General features: G+C 48.6%; 1 protein-coding gene across 1 annotated transcript; it reads left to right on the forward strand.

Moving 5' to 3' along the window:
• The first annotated feature begins 15,136 nt into the window (after positions 1-15,136).
• Positions 15,137-20,218, forward strand: LOC117863843 (uncharacterized). Its single transcript, XM_034747707.2, has 7 exons — positions 15,137-16,745; positions 18,040-18,130; positions 18,219-18,376; positions 18,473-18,524; positions 18,630-18,712; positions 18,808-18,901; positions 19,264-20,218. The coding sequence occupies exons 1-7, from the start codon at positions 15,438-15,440 to the stop codon at positions 19,827-19,829; spliced, it is 2,352 nt and encodes a 783-aa protein (XP_034603598.1). The 5' UTR covers positions 15,137-15,437; the 3' UTR covers positions 19,830-20,218.
• Positions 20,219-21,575: the final 1,357 nt, after the last annotated feature.

A 21,575-nucleotide genomic window follows, 5' to 3' on the forward strand; every position in this document is an offset into this window, starting at 1 on the left:
TGCTTGTAAGTTTCTCCCCGCCAGTAGTTTAGGACCTTCTGTGTTCTGTCCTACTTATAGTATTGATCGGCCCTGCATACGTGATGCCCCTTGATTCGTAGTATCTTTCTTTTCCTTCTCCTTCATGCGCATTTTGCTGTTTGTGTTGTGGAGTGCAACGCATTCGGAGGTTGATGACTTTTTCCTGTTTGTTTCCTCCTCAATCTATATAAGCTACCTTACGAGTCATGTACGGTATGATAAATACCATAGAAATTTTTGAAATAAGCTGAAATTAGCATCTTTGGGTAGTTTATTCCAGCTCATTATTCCAAACTTTGCAAGTATTGTGCTGCTTTACGATACTAAGCATAACTCATAAGCTAGTTTATACAAGTTGAGGAGGAGATAAACATGATTTAAATTTGTGGGGTGCTTGTGTAAGCCCATGCGTAATCCTTCTAATTGAAGAACATAAAAAGAATGAGTGTCGTTGAATATGTCCCTATTTTTATTACTCTTCCTAACAACTAATGGTGCGTAGCTTAACTTGCTGCAGTGAGTGCTAAGGAAGTACGAGTGAGGATAACTATGAGCTGCACGGACAATTACGGTTTGCTAGATGAACAAATAATTGACCATTTCCTCGTCTCCTTGCGTATCCAAACCTGAGGCCGGGATGCATTCCTTGAACCGTCGAACAACTCGTGAAGAATAATGCGCTGGACAAAGTTGGACCACGTATTAGCTCCAATTAGCTTTAGTTCGGCGCGATCTATATCCCTTCAATGAAAGTGCCGGTACTGTTTTTTATTCCATCGCTTTGGATCAAAATCCTAGGTTACTCGTGCCGTCCTTGGCTAGACAGCTACCTTTCGCTTAAAATTCTGAAGAATCTGAAGAACGGCACGGCACTGTTTAATTCTCCTTCCCCTCAAATAAACTACTGTGTGCGAGCATCATCGGTTACCTAAACTACTGTTGTGTTACCTAAAACGATGATTTATGAGCATCCATTTCTGTGGTCTTCCGAGTGACCAAGACACGGTACATGAGCTTTGATGGCTACCGCAAGCATTTTGGCGGGCCATATGCAGATGCGGCCAGAGGCGCAACACCAAGAAATAAGAATCCCAGCAGATCTGCGACGCTGCAACCTTACGCATGCGTACAGAGTACCTTCGCGAAATCTCCATATTCTTTTATATATACCACATTGATTGAAAAGGACTTGCAGAAAAAAAATTGTACCAAACCGCACAAAAAATAAGTACCGGTACCATATAAATGAGGACGTGCGTGCAGACGCAATATTTTTCGTTTTTTGACGGGAGAAAATTTTTTCCTAAATTAAAAATGCCGGCCGATCAGACCAGCGAAGAAAGAGCAATCAGAGATACATCGCTACACGTCAGCAGTCTTATAGTTCGTCTCATGCAGTGCCACGTAGGATTTTGATGATGTGGAGGAGAGTGAGCGAGGAGAGAGAAAGAGGTTGTTGTTTCGCGAAACAACCGTCTCAGGGCAAGTACATTGGTGTCGGCTAATAGGCGGTCTCATGCATTGACACGTAATCTTGAGACGATTTAATAGGCAACCTGTACAATGGGTTGTCCTATAAGTTGTCTGGTAGTGGTATATAATTCCTTAATTTGTGCATAAGAAAAATAAAATATTGTGAGTTGCATGGCAACAATAACTCCTACAATGGTTGTTAATTTGTCTCGTAGTCCTACAATTTAGCTCATGAGGTGGTTGTTTCGCGAAGCAATGACCTCTTTCTCTCTTCTCGCTCTCTCTCCTCCACATCATCAAAAATCCTACGTGGCACTGCATGAGATGACCTATGAGACCGCTGACGTGTAGCAATGTACTTGCTTCATGAGCTAAATAGCGAAACAACCACATCATAAGTTAAATTGTAGACTACGAGACAACTCACCAACCATTGTACTCATGATATTTCTTTTTTTATATGCACAAATTAAGGAATTATATAGCTTCACCAGATAATGTATAAGATAATTCATTGTACGAGTTGCTTGTTGAGTTGTCTCACCCTAGAAAACGAGATGCACGAAAATGCTAGGCCCTCCGCCGTTAAACATGTTTCCCGAAAATGCGACACACGAACAAACAGTTCGGCACTGCGTTGCTCGTCCACCGCCTTTTTGGCACATCAATGCGCGCGGCACGGCAACCGGCAACGCCTGGTGACAAACAAATATCCAGAGCCCTCGTCCCGTCGTCCGTCTCCGCACGCCCCCGATCGATCCCGCGCACCTCACTTTCGGCACGCACGATCCGGCGCGCCATGCATTATTCTAGCGCCAAGTCCACGACAGCAGGCCCGCCACCGCCGCCCGGCGACCACCACGTGACGATGGACCGCCGCCCAGCCCCACCCACCACCGAACTCCTCCAAACTCCCCTGATAGCGATCGCGACGAGGCGGAGGAGGCGCCTGCCTGATCGGCCGGGTCGCGGTCGTGCCAAGGGGCCGGGCTGACTTGCGCGCTCTCCGTCCCCGCGCAGGAAGGACGTGATGGCGCGGCGGAGACTTTTCGCGGACGTCAAGCCTGCAACACGCCCACGGACGGGGCGCGCGGCCGGCTAGGGGTCGACACGTGCACCCGGGGCACCTGCGCGCTAATCATGTCGACCGTGCCGTGCCAATTGGAACATGCAGGTGTTAGGAGTAGCTTCAGTTTCAAAGGCTGGCTGTACTGGTGGCGAACTGGCCGATGTCCACCGGGCACCATCCGATGAAAAAGGCACGGAACTGGAGTGCCCCGTCGTCCATCGAGTCCTCGATGGATGGCTACTGGCCAGCTACTAGCTAGTGCGCGAACGAACTATCCGGATTCCAGAAAGTTCCATGCCGATGGCCGAAAGAGCCCCTAAGTAATCTCATCGCTTGACATATCCGTTGCTCCCTGAACTATTTTGGTCAAAAAGTTGCGAAATTCAAATCTCGCGACGTGTTGGTGCATCCCGTAAAGCAAAGCGCAATGGATGCGCCATTAAAATTTGTTGAGCCAAGTCATTAGTCACCGATGGAAAGTTTATTGCTTAATTAATTCAAAATCGATATCTGTTTGTTTTGGAAAAAAAAAGTCAAACACTTTTGTATTTTTTTACTAACACTTGATAATGAATAAACAGTATGGTTCATATAAAAAACTTAAGCAACTAGAATCGTATTTTAAATTATTTTGCACTGAATTGGTACCGAAGCTGCTAATGGTAACTTTTGTGACAAAGAAACAGACAAAAGTCTAGTTCTAGAGATCGAGTTAAATAGAATATGCGTTATAACTAACGAAGAAGAAAAGCTCCAGTCTAGGGCTTGTTTGGATTCTTAACACCCAGTAAAGTTCAACCTCACCATGCCAAACCTTAGGAAGTACTCCATCCGTTCTAAGGTCATTTTAACATTTTTAAGGTTTATAGTTTTTACTTATGCACCAAGATATATTGTATGTCTAGATATATAATAAAAGTTATAAATGTAGAATTGCTAAAACGTGGGATCGAGGGAGTAGTTCTTAATCCATGCTTTGTTGCTACCACAGTTTATAGTTTGCCCAGATTTTTCATATGCCCCGCTTTGATACAGAGTGAATTTTTTTCCTAGTTTTGTCTTAGGTTGGTTGTCAACTTTCTTTCCACAAAATGTTGCAAAGACTAACCTTACTAGCATTATATAAGAATATGTGGCTAATTTAGTTGTTAACCAAAAGATGCCCACTTGCTTGAAAAATGCGACACTCTGCATCCTAACGAGAACCGAGAAATTGAGCCGCGATTTCAATAGTTACAGCATCCGTTTTTAAATATATGAATATATGATATTTATTATAAGCAAATTATTTTAAAAATGAACTAGTTGCTTGTCCTGAACGAAATATATCCAACAACGGAGTTAGAGCATCTCCAGCAGTCTCCCGATAAATGTTTCCCAATAATCAGTTAATAGGGATATCTCAATATCACTTTCATCGTTTTGCAGTTTCCCAATAATCTCATCCCAATCCAACTACGTACTGAGAGAGTCACAAGTCCTTCTTTATTAAAGAAGAGTTGGAGTGAATTATTAGATTGTCCCAATAATTATTGGGAAAAAGGAAAGGTAAAGAGAGACTGTTGAAACATTATTTTCTTATCGACTCTCCCAATATGATAGTTGGATTGGGGAAAGGGATACTGCTGGAGATCCTCTTAGCATGTTCTTTATTACAACAATGCTTCGTGGAGTAATATCTCAAATATGTCAACCCAGCGTATATAAACTAATTAAGATACATTGAGATAGACACGATAAAACAAGGAATGCTTCGCTTGCCCTCAAACCTAACTCCGGCAGACCTATCACACCTTTCCAAGACACTGGCAAACACACCAATAATCACAACGAGTAGTTGGGGAAACTTACTCTCTCCATCACGGACAAAACATAGTTTAATCCTCGCATCCTGATCTAACAATCCAGATTACGCAATGCAATAATCATCCACATACCAGTAGTGGCGATAAGTCAAGACTCGCACGATTTACAATACCACCACTACAAGCACGCAATGATTATGCGCTAAGTGTGCCGCTTTCCATTATTTAGCGCCTTAATCCTGCATCACGCGCCACGGAACGACGACCCTTATCTGCAAGACAGGTGCGCCTCGTCAGTTTATTTTCAGCTGAGCTCACTGACAGGGAGATCTCAGCTCGAACTCTTAGGATATTTTTCGCTGGCCTGCAGAGCACGCGTCTATCCGGAGAGGTCGATGGCGCGTTCCAGTGCCGGACCGAACGGATTAGTATCGGAGCGCTTTGTTTAATGCAGAGGTGCTCTGATCGGATAAAGCCCATTGCGTTTTGTTTGTGCTGTTATGCAAGTCAACCCTAGTGCTTCGAGAGTTTAAAAAGGAAAACTAGTGTTTGGGGTGGCAGAGATGGCGTCAGTATATATGTTTTGTAAGGACTTGTTCGACTTCTTTCTCAAGCAAAAACAGCATACCATCTTGCAAAACTGCTGCTCGCATGTCCGCTCGTAGATATTTAGGGTGGCAACTGACTACGACGTGGGGCTGCTGAAGTGCAGATTACTTTCCAGACAAGTCTCCGCTGAATTTATTTGTAACAAAGTGCACCAATTAACTAGTGGTACTGGTACTGCACATCGTACCATTTCAAATTAATTTGAAATAAAACTTGTAGAGAGATAATCCCATAATCGCACGGTACTTTACCGGAACCTGTGGCGTTGCAATGTTTCTGTATCAGAGGATGATCGGCATTGTGATTTCAGTTTCTACAGAAACTATCAGTGAATGGATAGCGAATAGGAACAAATTCTTGGTCTGACAGACAACTGCCATAGGGACATCGAAATAGCGATAGACACGAGTACGTGAAATGCCAATGTCACACAGTCGTTAGCTGGTCGTCACACCCAGGTGTGCTGACCGGGCGAAAAATATCTGCCAACGAGTCCCCGAGACCGGACAAAAGAAGGTCGGCACACTTTACAAATCGCTCCAGTTTTCGAACAGTACAATGTTGTATGACACCTGACCTAACCACACTAGCAATATGAATGTTTCAGTATTGTAGTTGGGATGATGCAGCAGAGCCGAAAAGAACATCACAGGAGAGATATTTTTTATAGCAGGCCTTGCAATTTTTATCCGATCGTGTTATGCATCTCCGTACTTAATCGTAGTGGCAAACAGCTTCGTATGCCTCGGTGATCGTCTTTGATTATCACGGAGTGTCACAGGCATTTTTCATGCAGCAATATATAATAAGCTGTCTTTTAGCTTTTCTCCGCAAGCACTCAACGTCAACAGGCAACACCGGAAGTCGGAACGTGTGTCCTCAACTGCTGGTGCCTTGGGTGGTATAGTTCAAGCAACTCCAACCACCTTCATCTCCCTCCTCAAGCTAAAATTTAACAAGTCTGATCGAAAATCACAGTCCAACAAAGTTACTATCCCAATAGCCATCCTATCTAGCTTACCAAATATTCTCACACTCTAATTTGGGAGGTTTGCTTGCCAAATGTGAGTCCCATTGCAAAATGTAGAGTGCAAAATGGAGAATCTCTTGTAGTGCGAAATGGAGAAGCTGTCGGAGTGGATGGGGAGTGTAGATTTTTAGAGAGGAAATCAGATATTGGGATTTGGAGAGTGGAAAATGGATAGTATGTTAGAATAAGGAACTTAACATAGAGAGGAATCTTTTTACCAACTTGATCAGAGAGTCAAATGGAGAGTAAAAAATAGATAGTCTGTCGGAGATGTTTTGCCATTCAGTTGCTGCGTCTGGGCTGGGCCTTGTAAATATCTGCGCATTCTTAGCGGGCTTCACTTGCAGACGGCATAACGCCTAACTACGGCCTTGTCCAACATTGGTGACCGGTACATGCAGCAGGGCAGCATGAATTTCATTCAGGACTACAGAATTTTCAGTTGCGAAGTTTCATGGCAAGAAGTTTAGACTTCACGGAGAAATAGCAGATATGGTACGGTTTTTTCATTTGGAGGCATATTTTTAATGTTTAAAAAATGATTTGGGAAAAGATGGGCCAGAGAGAGAGAGAGAGAGAGAGATGCGTATCGGTTCGATTTAGCGCCAATGGCTGCCGGCGTGGCGGCCCAGCTCCTCCAAGAGCCACACAAGCTTCCACCGGTCCACCCCGCCGAGGTCCATGCCGCCCCACTCTCCACATCAGGACGTTGCGCAGGGCGACGCCGCGGTGGTCCGTATCTCTTCCGGATTCGAGATTCCGCACCAGTGGCCTTGCCAGCAAACTGCTTGTCGCATCGCATACCTGTGCATTCACATTTCAGTTTTCACCGTCCGGAGGACACGGGTAAAAGCGCGTCCAAGCATGAGGCTGCGGCGCGAACACGTCGTCCGACTGGGACGCGTGCTTTCCGCGCCCGGCGCGGCGTCGAGGACGGCAGCCTGCGGGGCAAAGCGGCGACCAAGAACGCCGCGAGGGCGAAAGGCCCGGCCCGCGTTGGCTTGATGGCTTGAGGCGCGAACGGACGGCGTGGTGGGCAGGAGACGGCAGGCTGCACGGGGCGCGCACCGTCATCCCTCAGGGTTGGCGATGGCCGATAATTGCATGTGCAGAGGTGGAGGAGCTAGGCCCGTTGATCGTTCCGGTTGCAGCGTGTTTTGCTTTCAGGATCGGGGACGGTGAGCAGCACCCCGTTGCCACTGCGATGCGCAACAGTGCCAGTATGGATGGATCATGGATCTACGGGATAAAGACGAAGCTAGCGATCGCCGTCACGTCCCACTGTCTCAGGCAGCACGTACGTTGCCCATCCAAATTTGGGAGGGCCTCCCTTTAGCAGTGATCTTGCCAGTTCTGTAGTGGAGCGCGTTGCCCACCGAACGCATGCACTCGATCGACGTACCCACTTCCAACAAGAAAAGCAAATGATCCCGAGAAGACATTTGTATTTATTTTATAGACCATTCATGCGCGTGCAAGGTCATGAACCAAACTCCACGATTCGATAGCTGCTCAAATAAATGTGTGCACTCATGAATTGAGGCCCTCTCACCGACGGGCGACGGCGTCCACGTACGCCTCCCCTGTAGCTACCATTCGCCACTCTTGGAACCTGCGCAGGTGCTAGTGAACTACCCGCCGGTGCCCGCCTCAAACTTCTCGATCACACACTACTCGCACGCAACGACCACACGCTTTGAAACCTTTTAGGTGTATCAACATGTACAGATTCGATCCGCTCACGCTTACAGGCTACTGAAACCTTTACTTCGATTGATCCTCAACCTCCAGGAATTGAGCTAGCAGGGAGACTAAGGGGGGCCATGGCCCTCCTCAATCCTCATACTCCATGTCTACACTTTTTGTGTGCAATGTGTCCTCTGTGTTAAATTGATAACTGTTTATCCATACATAGCAAAAATGTTATTTGGCCACCTCTCCGTATGACTTCGTCCCTACTTAACCTCTGCATTGTAGTCTGCACTTCGGCGGCCGATCGACACAGAAATCCCCCCACGTACACGTGTTTTGGACGGCCGATCGAGTGTTACCTCTAGCGGCGACATGCGTGCAAGAAGCAGCTGCGGCACGTCTACATGCGTCAGTATAATAATGCCACTGCCCCTGGATCGCCATGTGGAGAGATTGTGGTTTCTGAGTGTCTCGCCGTCTTGGAATCTTAATTTGTTTTCGTTAGTACTAACTCGCTGCTTGCTAAATGATGATGTAGTAGTTCCGAAACGGACTGTTCCGGGCTGCCGACTCATCATGTCGGTAGCTTAGATTACCCAGTAGGGCCAGTACCCCAGCAAGACGTGTGAGTGCGTGGTGTGCCACACCAACCAGCCGGCTCGCGCGCGCCACGGATCCGGAGGTGTTCGGCGCACGGGAACGCCCGGATCTGGGGCGTACCACGCGGTAGCGCGAGGCTAGCTAATTTCTGCCATGCGCATGGTCCCCTCCGCCGGCCGGCCCCCTTGCTCCACCGGCGGCATGGCTCATTGGCTCGGACACAAACACGCCATGCCGCCGAGGCACGTACGCCTGCCTAGCTCGTCCGCTTGATCGCGGGCATCCATGCACGCCACTGGTACGTACCGCTGCGCCCTTGGCAAAGCCGAACAGCTGTGCCGTGTCGATCGCTCGATCTAGATGCACAATAATATGCGTGGCCGGACCGCATGGGCTCCTGCGGCGGCGGATCAGGGGCTGGACGGACGGTTGGTTCCCTGACCCTGCTGCTCTGCTGGTGGTTAAACGCTAGCTTCGGCGGCCTCGACCTCCCTGTCCCAGAGACATTCGATCGGCACCGCGTGCTCGAAGTTGTCAATCGCCCATAATTACTACCGGCCGATCCGGTCATTCTTTAACGCCCCTGCCGTCCTGCTCGAACGAAGCCCGGCCGATAGCGATGCCACTGTTTGTCGAAAGGACCAAAGCTCTCGGATGGTGGCCGCCGCGTGTGATGGCCTCCTGACACCTGCAACGGAAAGATCCATCTGTCCCTCTCCCATCTCGTCCTTTTTGCCCGGAGCCCCCGATGCGTCCGATGTTTCCTACTGTTTCCCCGCGCCGTGCGTGCGCCTTTTTTTCCCCTTCCAGGTGCCAGCAGATTCACCACCAGCAACTTCCTTCCTCGGCGCTCATGCACGGCATGTGCCCCAGATCTACTCGCACAAGTTTCTGCACGGCCCATCGGAAGAGAGCCGGTTAAATAATCCGCTACCGCCTACGCTGCGTCCTTGCTTGATCCGTGCATGCCCCTCCTAGCCGGAGACGTGGTGGTGGTGGATCCTGCCTGCCGCTATATTCCTGCTCCTGCAAGTGGCGCGTGCAGGAGCTTGTTGCCGCCAGCGTTGCGATTTTTCAGCTGGGGTCAACTGGTACGGGACGTGGGCAGCTAGTCTAGTGATCGATCCGTGAGGCGGAGTCCAACGTTTGCTGGCGGACGCACTGTGCAATGATCATGTGCCGTGTCTGGGCGCGGTGGTGGTGCCAATGATGCGCCGTGCACGATGCGTGGCGTGGCGGCGCTCCATGCATGGATCGGCACGGCATGCCGCCTTTTTCTCAGACTGCTGCCTTTGCAGGTACTGTGTTGTATAATCGACGGGCTGGCTATGTGCCTATCTACGGTGCCTATTCTGTCCGATCCATCGCTGCTAGTCGGTCACGCGTTTCTGTGGTGGTGCAATGCGGCATGCTGTTTTCAGAAAGTCGTTGGATCTCAAGTGGAAGGCCGCGGAGGCGATGCCAGCATGCAGTTTTCACTCTTCAGAAAGTCGTTTGATCTCAAGTGGCAGGTCACAGAGGCCACAATTTCTCATCGGTTTGAGAAATCTCGTATGAATGGTTCTGGTGAGATGTTTCTTTGTTGACAAAGGAGTGGGCAGGGCCGGCAGCATTGAATGGAATGGAACAGCGCCTTGTTTCCACAACTACGGACGCACGGTACAGCGCCGGAGCTGGACGAGATGCGCAGTGCAGAAGAAAAGGCTGGAGTATATCGATCGGCGAGGACCACAACCAGCTCGAATTCACGGAGTACCAGATAAGATCGCGGCGGTGGAGCCTGCCTAGGTCGCCTCCTCTTCTGATCATTTTTCAAGATTGGAATGAGAGCAGAGCTGTGCCGTAGCGTGAGGTCGGGCCGGTTTGCTCGATATCCTCCCATCCCATATCCCGTCCCCTGCGGTGGCTGCGTCGTCAGCAGTCAGCTCGTCAGCTTTTGCAGAGAACGAACATTCCTCTTCCCGGATCGACCAATTCGTTGTCCCTCTCGGATTCACCCTGCCTTGCGCATTGCACGGTGATTAGTTACGGCTGGGACTGGGGGCGAAGAACAGTCTCGATCAGATGCCAGCCCTCTTGTTTTTTCATGTTCACTGCTGCGCAGCCACCCTGTGCAGTGCATCCATGCCATAGCAAGATCAGCGCGTACAGTGCTTTTTACCCGTCACGTCGCCAACGGTCGGCGGTTACCATCAACTGGTACTGATTTGTCCGGCTGATCCTAACAGAGCGCGCGGCGAGGAGCGGTTCCCATAGCTGCTCCGCACCAAATGAGCGGCAGTAGGGAGGCCTTAATGATCAGCCGGAAACAGCAAAGGCTCGCCCTCATGAATCATGGTGCTTCAGTCCACCTCACTGCAGCTCGTGATAGCTCAGCCAAATAAGGAGGAACCGTCAGCCGAGCTGGTGGTGTAGTACGGACACACTACGCTCGCCATCATCAGCAGAGCTCACATGAGACATAATAAAGCTGAGGGCGAAAGATTGATCGGCGATCGATCGATAGATGCCCGGCCCTGCCATGGGCGCGAGATCGAGATCGCTGGGTGACGAGTCATGTGTTTCTCTCCTGATCCATCCGCACAAATCTAGAGTTGGTGTAGTTGCATGTGTGCGCGCCAGTAGTCCTGTGAAATGAGATACTGCCACGCATGCCTTGCACGCACGCAACTCTTTCTTACCTAGTGGTTGGTTTTTACGGCCGTGGCATGTGACTCACGGCGGGGACCGGCCGGGTCGTTGCCCTGATAGCTAGCTGCGCGCACGTACGTGACGGTGGTGCTGGCCCCGGGAGAAACACGCGTACGACGTACCGGGTGGTTCAAATGCAAGTGTGTGTGTGTGTGTGTGGGGGGGGGGGGGGGGGGGGGGTGCGTGCGTGCGTGCGTGCGCGTGTAGCTAGCTTGTTATTGCTGGCTGGTGCTTTGGGACAATAGGTACAGACCGATCCGAGGCGAGGCGTGAGCGCACGTCGCCGTGTAGCTTTGCTTGCTACTGCTAGATCTCGATGGAGCGACCACACCAGCTGCTAGCGATCGAGAACTTTCAGATCGGAGTCGGACGTCGCATTTGCTGCCTGAACCGCGGGATCGATCGCCGTACGCCGTGGTCCTCGACGTGCGCGCTTGCTGCTCAGCTAGCTGCGCGCCGGCCGCCAAGCCACAAGGATCGCTGACGTGTATCCTCCGGTCTCTGTCATCTCCCCTCACGAATGTGTCCTGTTTGTCACGAGGATCGCTGATGTGTACGTCTACAAGCATGCATATCCGTTGAGAACGTCATACTTCGTGACTCCACACTCCACTATGACGATGACGATGCTGACACAGTGACGCTTGACACTATGAGTACTGATGTGCTAATTGCAATCGAGCTGCTCTGGCTCACGAGCCACATGCAGTAGTACTATGAGGTTATATCGAAGTTAGCGCAATGCACACATAAGTGTGTTAAAGTAATGAAACTAATCCACATTTTTTGTCCGGTGAACTTACTGCCAACTTGTCAGTAAGACAGGAGCTACTGTGTGGCACACAAGGAAAGTATACTGCGGACCCGCCTAAGGTCCTCGTTGGATACTGCGTTAGCACTAATCTATTCAACATTATCCTCCTACCCGCGTGCATGTGTGCAATTTGGCGCATTATTAATCTTCTTTACGCGATTCACATGTACGCCTACTACCAAAAGCTGAGACGGCGCGCTTTGCTGCTGGTGCTGATGACATACTTGCTGACCGCAGCTTAATTAGTGGAGGGGCTCTTCATTAGTTTTATAGTACGCGGAAGGGATCAGCACTGGCGATGAGTATGGGGAAGCAGGGAGCAGCTCTGCTCAAGTGATAGCAATGGTTTACAGGAAAGTGGAAAAGGGCAGAAAAGAAGGGCGCCACTTGACGCCGCACGTCTTTGTCAATGCGGATACGCACTGTACGCGCCGGATCTTTTTTTACTGGTCACATGCATCATGCATGCTCCATCCTTTCACGATCGTGCCCCTGCGCACTCTCTTTACCCGACGTGTATCCCAAGCCTCGTCGAGAGGCTGACACCGGCCGGCCCATCGTGTAATCGGCGTAGGTAGGAACACGAACATCTCGCGCCGACCGCTCGGTTTACCGCTCAAGAAGGGCGTACGGATCCGGAATCCGCGCGCGCGCATAATCCACGCTACCGGAGATGGAGCGACGAGCGAGCGAGAGAGCCCGCGTCCGAAGGCACAGGCATCTCCGCGCCTTTGGAGATCGCCCAGCTGCCCACGCGAGCTCCGACAGGGCGCGTAATGGCCGGGGACCCCGTGGCCCGTGGCCGGTGGTCCATGCGTCGTCCCCTCCCGCCGATCCACCGATCGATCGATCGCTCGCCTAGCTACTACTACTGGAGAGTGGAGATCGACGATCCCTGGCCCTTCTACGGGCAAACTTAAAGCGTCGTCCCCCCGTGACCAATAGGCCTAGCTACCTGCCGCCTGATGATGCTTTGCTTACCGCCCAACCTACCTAGCCACAAAACGTTCGCCGATCGATCCCCCCGTGGGCCGTGGTGAGGAGGGTTTACGTTACGCCGCGCTGCGCGGCCGTGGATCGTGGTCCACCGCGCGCGGGAGCCGTTTGCCCGCGGTGTCGCAGGCCCGGCCGGCGCGAGCGCTGGCGCCGCGGCGCCGGATCGCGCGGCGCGGGCCCGCATGGGGGAGCTCTCTTGGGTCTCGAGCCGGATCTGGAGCCCGTCGTCGGCGTCGCTGCGGAGGCGGACATGCCGCTGATGGGAGATGATGGATGGGTTCCCCCCGATCGAAGGGTTTTTCGCCCCCTGCCCCCCCTGCTGTGGTCCTGTATGTCTGTCGTGCATGTGGGCGTACGTTTGATGCGGGGTTTCGCTCGCTCTTTACGTGCCTCGGTGTGCCACGGCTAGCACCTCTCTTTGCTTGCTTCCTGCGGATGATGATCGTCTAGATCTCACCGGCTGATCTACATCTGATTTTCTCGATGCTGGTAATGGAATCTGTACAGACTGCTGCATTGTAGCTTGTAGCTGGTTATAAAAGCTGGGGATGTTTGGTTCTCTGTATTTGGGAGTGGGTTGCTGTCGTATGTCAATCGTCTATAATGCCACTGCGTATGGTAAGTGAATGGAAATACTCCTCCCGTTTCAAATTTCTGATAAACTTAAATGGGCAGTTTAGTCCTTTTACAATGCACGAGCTGATAAAAAAAGAGCTAAAGGATGAAAGTTTGTAGGATTGTTACAATTTACAACCTGAACTTGAGATGTTGACCTGCTTGAATTAATTAGAGCTTTTAGAAATTAACAATTCATCATCTCTAGTGGACTCAAAATAGAGGCTTATATTAGTTGAAACTTCACGTTATATAGGAGTAGGTGTAGTGTGGCTGGGCAAGTTATTGCATCCAAAATTCACTAGGGAGAAATGGATTGCCGGGTGAATCTTTTATTTTCCCAGAATCTACAGAGTTACAAAAATCTTGTAATCGTCTTGAGATAACCCTTTTAGCGGCATTTCTGACATGTTGGTGTTTGGACCATCATTCGAGCGTTGAATTTGTTTTACCCCAGTTATATAATTTGAAATATTTCAATAGTATATAGTCAATTTCTGTCTTTAAATGAAAAATGCCACCGACATTTTGCTTTAGTTCACAGACTCATAGGCTACCTTTTCACAAATGCAAATGATAGAATTGCATCTCTGATGTTGCCACTTATCGTGATAGTTTGGCTTGTGTGCACGGGAGCCCGAACAACCCATCATATGGTCTCCTAAAAGTGGTTGACGGTAGAGATTTGCCCGAGGATATTAACTTGATCCGGTCAAAATCTTTCAACCACTAATTAACCTAGTACTACAAAAAAGGTAAAATAATAACAATCTGACTTATATTTTCTACCTTTTGGAAGCTAACTCAACTAACCCACCAATCTAGACGAAACAAGCTATCTGTTTCAGTACGAGAATTGAAATACGAGTAAGTAATTGTGTTGAGGCTGAACCAAGTGCAACCTAACCCGTGAAATGCATTTTGATTTCCTCGTCTATACGAAAAACTCTCTCCGAAGATCAGTACCAGCTACTTTGATTGCTACTATTTTAATGTACATATGACATATGGAACATTTGGAAGGAACAAAATGCTGCGGTTCGATCAAGTCTTCAGGCTAATTCAAAATGATGTCCTAATTCGAAGAAAGGCGTATGGCACTCCTTTAATACAAGAAGAACTTCTTGTATCCTAATGTCTTCATACTTTCTTTACTTTTCAGTGTGTAAGCAAACTTCTTTTATTACGTAATAGCTTTGTAACTCTAAGATTGAACTTCTAATCCTCTTAAAGGAAAGGCAGTGCTACAAATGTAAAAAAAAAGAGGGACATGGCCATAAGGGACGCACGGGAGCCGTCGCCTTCCACTCGTCCCTCCAGAATCCGCCGCCCGCCGAAAGACCCAGACTGCGTGACCGCATGAGCCGGTCGGTTGCTCGTTTACCCTTCGTCCCGCCGTCACGTGGAAATGGAAATCACCCTGGTTTTACCCCACTGACACCGTGGTCCCACGGCAACCCGACCTCTGTTTTTTTTTTTTTGAAGTAAAGCGGCAACCCGACGTCCCGACCTCAACTCCGCGACGGACGGCCGCTTCGTTTTACCTCCACCGGTTACAGCTGTACAGACAGCGAGCAGTAATAACAGCGCCGGCAAAGCCCGCCACCACATCAGCCGGGGGGAGCGGGCAGAGAGGCAAATTACCGCGACAACAGACGGCGGCGACGCGAGCACCAACGACCCTTAAGTAAGACGCGCGGGGGCGGCGCTAAGCTGGGCGGGCGGTTGGGAGATCAGAGGAAGCAACGGGGTCGCTCGCGGTTAGGCTGTCGTCGTGCGCGGGCGCGGGCGCGGGCGTGGTGGATCTCATCTAACGCCGCCACTTGCTGCTACGACTTCCCCATCCCTCCCTCCCCTCTCCCTCGCCCGCCTCCTCCTCCTCCCCCACACCTCCCTCCCTCCCTCCCTCCCTCCGGCACCGTCTCATCATCTTTGTCTCTCTCGCACAATTCGCCGAACACACCGCGCGCGCCTCGCCTCGCCCTCCCGACGACGGCGGCGGCGGCCAATGCTGGCGGCGCGATGAGCGTGGAGGAGGAAGTGGAGGAGCAGGAGGGGGAGGAGGAGCTCTTCTACGAGTCGCTCGACCGCATCCTCTCCTCCTCGGGCTCCTCCACCTCGGCCTCGGACGACGACGGCGCCGCCCGCCCGCGCCGCCGCCGCGGCGGCTGCGACGCGTCGGCCGCCGCGCTCGACCTGTGGACCTCCCAGCCGGCGCCCGTCCAGGAGCGCCGCCGCCGGCTGCTCCAGCTGCTGGGCCTCGCCGGGGACCCTTCCCTCGCCCGATTCGGGGCGGGCCGGTCCGCCTCCGACGCCGCCGTGGACTCCCTCCCGGCCTCTCCCGTCTCGCGTTCCAGATCGGGCGGGGTCGCCCTGGGCTCCGCCGCGAAACCGCCGCTCGGGGGCGCCCGCCTGCGGCCGTCGCTGTCCGACGCGTCGGATGCCGCGCTGGAGGCGGTCGAGGAGGACCCCAGGTGCTTGATCAGGAACCTCGACGATGGCAGCGAGTACGTTGTGAGGGAGGAGTTGTGCCTCCGCGAGGTCGGCACGGGGCGGCAGCTCACCGTGGAGGAGTTAGGCCGCTCACCCATCGTTCAGGAGCTTATGCGCCGCCAGGCTTTCAGCACCCCCAACTCCAACTGCACCTCGAATTCCCAAAGTGGCGCCTCCACGCCCATCGAGAGGTCCAGCTCCAGCTCTAGCAACGGCGGGGCGCGCTCCAAGCGGCGCAGCAGCTGGCTCCGCAGCATCCGCTGCGTAGCTGGCTCCATGGCCACTCACTCCCGTGACCGCCGCAGCAGCGACGAGAAGGACACGTCTTCAGAGAAAGGTGGGCACCACTCCAGCTCTGCAACGGATGACAGCCAGGACCGTGTTCCACGCCATGGCCCGTCCCGTGTCAAGGTGCGCCAGTACGGGAAGACATATAAGGAGCTCAGTAGCCTGTTTATGACACAGGATATACAGGCACACAATGGTTCTATCTGGAGCATCAAATTTAGTCCTGATGGCCGTTACCTTGCGAGCGCTGGGGAGGATTGCGTGATCCATGTTTGGGAGGTATTAGAGTTCGAGAGGGTGGGGAAGGAGAGGGCAGTGGAGGAGAATGGGGTGTGCAATGAGTCATCAGAGCTAATGGTGTCATCAGCTGCTCCAAGTGGGAGCCATTGGGAGAAGAAGCTGCGGTCAAAGGTACTGCACAGTGGGGGATCGGTGAGCTCAGACAGGTTGATGGTGCCCGAGTATGTATTTGCACTGTCCGAGAAGCCTGTTATAACCTTCGCAGGGCATTCAGAGGATGTGCTTGATCTCAGCTGGTCCAAATCTCAGGTAATGTGTACACATTTCTAGTTTCTCTTCAATTCTAATATGTAAATTTTATATTTTCAGTCTCATCGCCAAGTGCAGCCTATAACAGAATGTAGAATGACCGGCACCAGAATGTAGGATATAAATTGGATCTGAACTTAACTTGTGTTATTAAGAATGCAAAAGCTATGCAGCAATCGTTACACTAGAAACATTATGATCACATATCAGCTAACCTTATTTACTTTTGTGGGGTTTGGGCATACCCTAATTTGGCATCCAGATCTGGCATAGTTTAACTGGTGCGCTTATTGGAAAGGAAAATTTGATCAGTTGCTATTTAGGCATTTGATTTTGGGATAAATATGTTAAATTTATTGCTCACAAGTGTGCCCCGGTTTTTACCATGTGCATAGTGCCCTGAAATTTAACTAAGGCACGCTCCCTACAAGATTACAGTTTGCCACTTTACTGTGGTTTTAATTTCCTTCTCAGCGCGTCTATAAAGTACAGCACATAACTTATTGACTTGTTGGTATTTGGTTCATCTATTATCTGGACGATATGTTGCCTTTTGTCAAAATATAGACATTTGAAACTCAGTTAACCAGTTTCATAGTACTAAACTGCAAGTTAATGATGTTTCTTTTTTTTCCTAAAAAAATGGTGTTTCCTTTTTTTGGTCCTGTACTTTTTAGGCATAAGGTTCTGACTTTGTTAATTGATATTTATTCTTTCTCTGCATCAAATCAAAGGAGGTATTAAGCTTTTCAAGAGAGTTGTAATGTAATTAACAGAATGAGTTAATTTTGGCGTTGCCTTTTAGGTTTGCTTTGGCACACCTCTTTTAGAAGAGTTTGTGGATCTTGAAGCAAATACCTGACAAACTCTGTGCGAGAAAAAAAATATTCGATAAAAATACTTGACAAAATCATGAATTAGCTATTCTATATCTCTAAGATGATATGAGATTTTTCTTGTTTTCAAACAGATTAAAAAATGGGGTTGTTGATGTACATGATGGTAACGGGGTTTAAAAGTGCAGATTAATTATTCCACCAGGGTGTTCATGTAGAATAAGTGCTCATAACTGGTCAAGGTACCATGTACTCAGATACACTGACAGCATAAGTGGGCACCGCACACGGCATTTTTGCTAGACACTTCTCTTGCACATCTCTCAGTATAAGCCATATCCATTTCTACAACATGTTTGTTTACTCAACTGAATTTAAATGATTCTAGGCAGCATATTTGTTATGAATTTATTGTAGTTTCCAGCTATTTCAGCATCTCCATTTTTTTATTCCTGCAGTATTTGCTTTCTTCATCAATGGATAAAACAGTACGGTTGTGGCACATGTCAAGCACTTATTGTTTGAAAACCTTCTCACACAGTGACTACGGTATGCACTTCACTTCAGAATCCCTGTCCTTCTCTGTCTCAGCACTGTAATAGCATTTTCCTTCTGATATCATTTCTTTTTGATTCAGTGACTTGCATCCAGTTCAATCCTGTTGATGATAGATACTTCATTAGTGGTTCCCTGGATGAAAAGGTTCGTATCTGGAGTATTCCAAAACGCGAAATTGTTGACTGGGTCGATCTACATGAAATGGTTACTGCTGCCTGCTATACCCCAGATGGAAAGGTTTGAATTTGATCAATTTCCCAGTTTCTGAATTTTGGTGAACAGGCTGTCTAATTTATCACATGCTCATCCTAATACTCTTGTGCCTTGTCTCAGGGCGCGCTGATTGGCTCCCACAAGGGCAGTTGCCATCTGTATGATACATCTGGTACATCGGCTTGCGTTCTAGCTCTGTTCTCAACTCTGATCCAAAGGCCTTACTTGTTCTGTGATTTGCAAGCCTAAACTTATATTTTCCATTTCTTCTGACTAGATGATATGCTTTGCTACAAAAAAAGAATTGACCTGCAAATCAAGAAAAGGAAATCCAGCCAGAAGAAAATCACTGGATTTCAGGTGCTTATTTTAAACATTTTGTTGTGATGTGAATCGTACTGCACCAGTGTTTAGATTATTTTGCTTCGTTAAACTGAAAATAGTTCCTCAAATAGTTTGTCCCAGGCAGTCCTTCAAAGGTCGTAATCACATCTGCAGATTCACGAATACGAGTTCTTGATGGTTTTGAGCTAGTTAACAGGTTTAAAGGTAAAAGTTTCTTTATCAACTATTTTTCGTATACGTTCACACTTTACACTGGTTCAGATCATGGTGCAATCATTATTGACTGTGTGACTACTGAAGATCAACTGTATCTGCTTTGTTCTTCCTTTCAAGAGCAGTGCTGGAACATATCAGATTCCACTTTTCTGCTATGATTGGCTTTATTGTTCACTTAACATGTTAAAATAGCTTGTCCCTATTGATAGATCTTAACGGCTACATAGTTTGTTTTCCTGTGCATGTCACTCTCTGTCTGTTATTAAGAACAGGAATCCTTGCTCAATATTCGTCTTCTATTCTGCTGGTTGGTCTCAATTACATAGTTCTTATGTTTTGCCATATTTCAGGATTCCGAAACACCAGCAGCCAAATCTCAGCTTGTTCAGCTGGAAATGGGCGGCATATTATCTCTGCAAGTGAGGATTCCCATGTATATATGTGGAGGAACAATGATGATTTTGAACCAAGTAGAAAGAAAGGCATTGTTTCTGTCACAAATACCCATGAACACTTCCACTGCAAGAGTGTGACAGTTGCTGTTACCTGGCCTTTTACCAGCACCACAATGACTTCTTTAATGAACCCTAGGAAACAAGAAGAGCTGGATTGTGGGTTGGAGAATGACCATGTACTGCAAACCAAACCTGCTAAAGCACAGGAGATGCCAGATGTTAAGTACCAGAGCACCACAATCACAAGTAACAACTCAAATCATACTGGTGACTGGACATCTGTGACTTGGCCCGAAGAACTCACCACACCAGCAAAGCAGAGTCACAGGCCTACTACCTGCCTTGCCGACGAGGGAGATCAAGTTCCAAATCGGTCAGCCTGGGGCCTAGTAATTGTCACAGCAGGTCGTGGAGGTCAAATCAGGACATTTCAAAACTTTGGTTTCCCTGTTAGAGTATAGCATGAATCCAGATACGTAAGATAGTCACTGCCATTCAGGATGTAGTTTGTGTATAGATAGGAGATAGCGGCTGAGTTTTGTGCCATTCAGGGATTGAATTTGATTGTTCCTTCGTGCGCCTGCTAGATATCAGAATCTTCAGCTAACATACACTGTCAGTACTCCGGAACTTGGTATGCCAAATTCATTTACCCTAAACTGTACATGAAAGGGAAAGCCCTGCAGAGAGAGCAACACCATCAGCTGACTGGAGATATTTCTTCCATCAGTTTCAACCTTGTTCCACTCCCCATCTTTCACTTTTTGTCTTTTATCCCGTTCCGTTACATGTTCTTGTAAGGAACGTCAATACCAACGGAAAAAAAAGTGTTACATGCATATTTTTGTCATTCTGGCTTTGTGATCTCATGGTGTGGTAAATAATTTTTGACATGGAGCTTTTAAACAACTCTGGCAAATGCAGTTTTTCTGCATCTAGTAAGTCAATAGTGAGCCTTAGCTTTGCTTCACCTTGTTTTGCTGCTTGTGAACATAACTACAATTTAAATTAAAGATCGGCTAATATTTAAGTTCAGTTATTGGATTTCATTTTTGAAGAAGAATAGTGAAATATGGTAAAATATTTGCTGCAAATTCAAAATCTCTCGGTTCTACATGAATTCCATTCAAAATACGTGCCAAGCTTGACTGGTTCGGTGCAAGCTGAAAACGTGCACAATGCTAGACTGAATAACGCACTATCTCTTCCTGATGTCGTTATTTCCACTCACGGAAAAGAAAGGCTAACAAAGGAAAATGCTATATGATGCCCCTCCCTGCACCCGAATTTTTCTGGCACACAATCGTCACCCTTCTCTTCAACTCCGGCGAGATCCCCTCGTATATTTTCCGTCCCTGACAAGAACCATCTTCTATGAGCTAGGGTAGGATTTGGTTAGGCTTGTAGGTTGGGGGTTTGTTATTGGAAATGTGGGAATTTTAGGATTGGAGGGAAGGCTAGTTTGGCTGTGAAGGTGGTGAAGTGGCATTGCCGGTCGGGATGGCGAAAGGGCGGTTGGTGGGAGAATTGGGACGGTAGCATCACATCAACATTCTATCAAAACTGGGTTAGTGTGGAGATGAGAGACTCGAAAGTAACAATATAGAGCTCCGAATCTCTCATGCATCCATGGTGGGAAAAAGGAGAAGAACAAAAGGCTAGAGTAGGAAGTGGATTAGATCTAAGGGCTCAAAATTCAGGTAAAAGAAAGGGTAAATTGCACAAGTGGGGCATAGACAGTCCCTTCGTAAATATGATTTACGTGGAGGTGTTTGCTGGAAAATTTTTGACAGGTTAGATCCAATTTGGCTAAAATCTTTTTAAACATGCCTACTTTGTATTACATAGCTTTCCATGTACATATTTCATAATTGACATTGTAGATACATAAGTAAAATTTTGTCCCAATTTATTTATTGTATCCCGCACAATATTAGCTTTTCGTATAGTGCAATGATATGTGTAACTTGTCAAAATCTACAACTCAATGTAAAATTAGTCAGTTGCACAAAAAGCCTTAGGACAGCTTCAATGTGGAGTAAAAGTGGTTCTTATAGAGCTATATGGCCTGGTACCATTGTGCAGGCAGTCCTTAGAAAGTTTCTAAGCTTATGGGTACTCATGTGGCTAAAGACCACCTATATAGAATAAAATGATGTTTTCTCACTTTTCTCTACTAGCTGGGTGGGATGGTTGATTTTAATTTG

The sequence above is a fragment of the Setaria viridis genome, chromosome 1 (assembly GCF_005286985.2).
Source record: "Setaria viridis chromosome 1, Setaria_viridis_v4.0, whole genome shotgun sequence".
In the NCBI taxonomy this organism is placed as follows: Eukaryota; Viridiplantae; Streptophyta; class Magnoliopsida; order Poales; family Poaceae; genus Setaria; species Setaria viridis.

Excerpts from the sequence above, each read along its gene's own strand:
- LOC117863843 (XM_034747707.2), top strand. The coding sequence starts at position 15,438 with ATGAGCGTGGAGGAGGAAGTGGAGGAGCAGGAGGGGGAGGAGGAGCTC. Across the intron at positions 16,746-18,039 it reads TCAGCTGGTCCAAATCTCAG|TATTTGCTTTCTTCATCAAT; the intron begins GTAATGTGTACA and ends TTATTCCTGCAG. Across the intron at positions 18,902-19,263 it reads GCTAGTTAACAGGTTTAAAG|GATTCCGAAACACCAGCAGC; the intron begins GTAAAAGTTTCT and ends GCCATATTTCAG.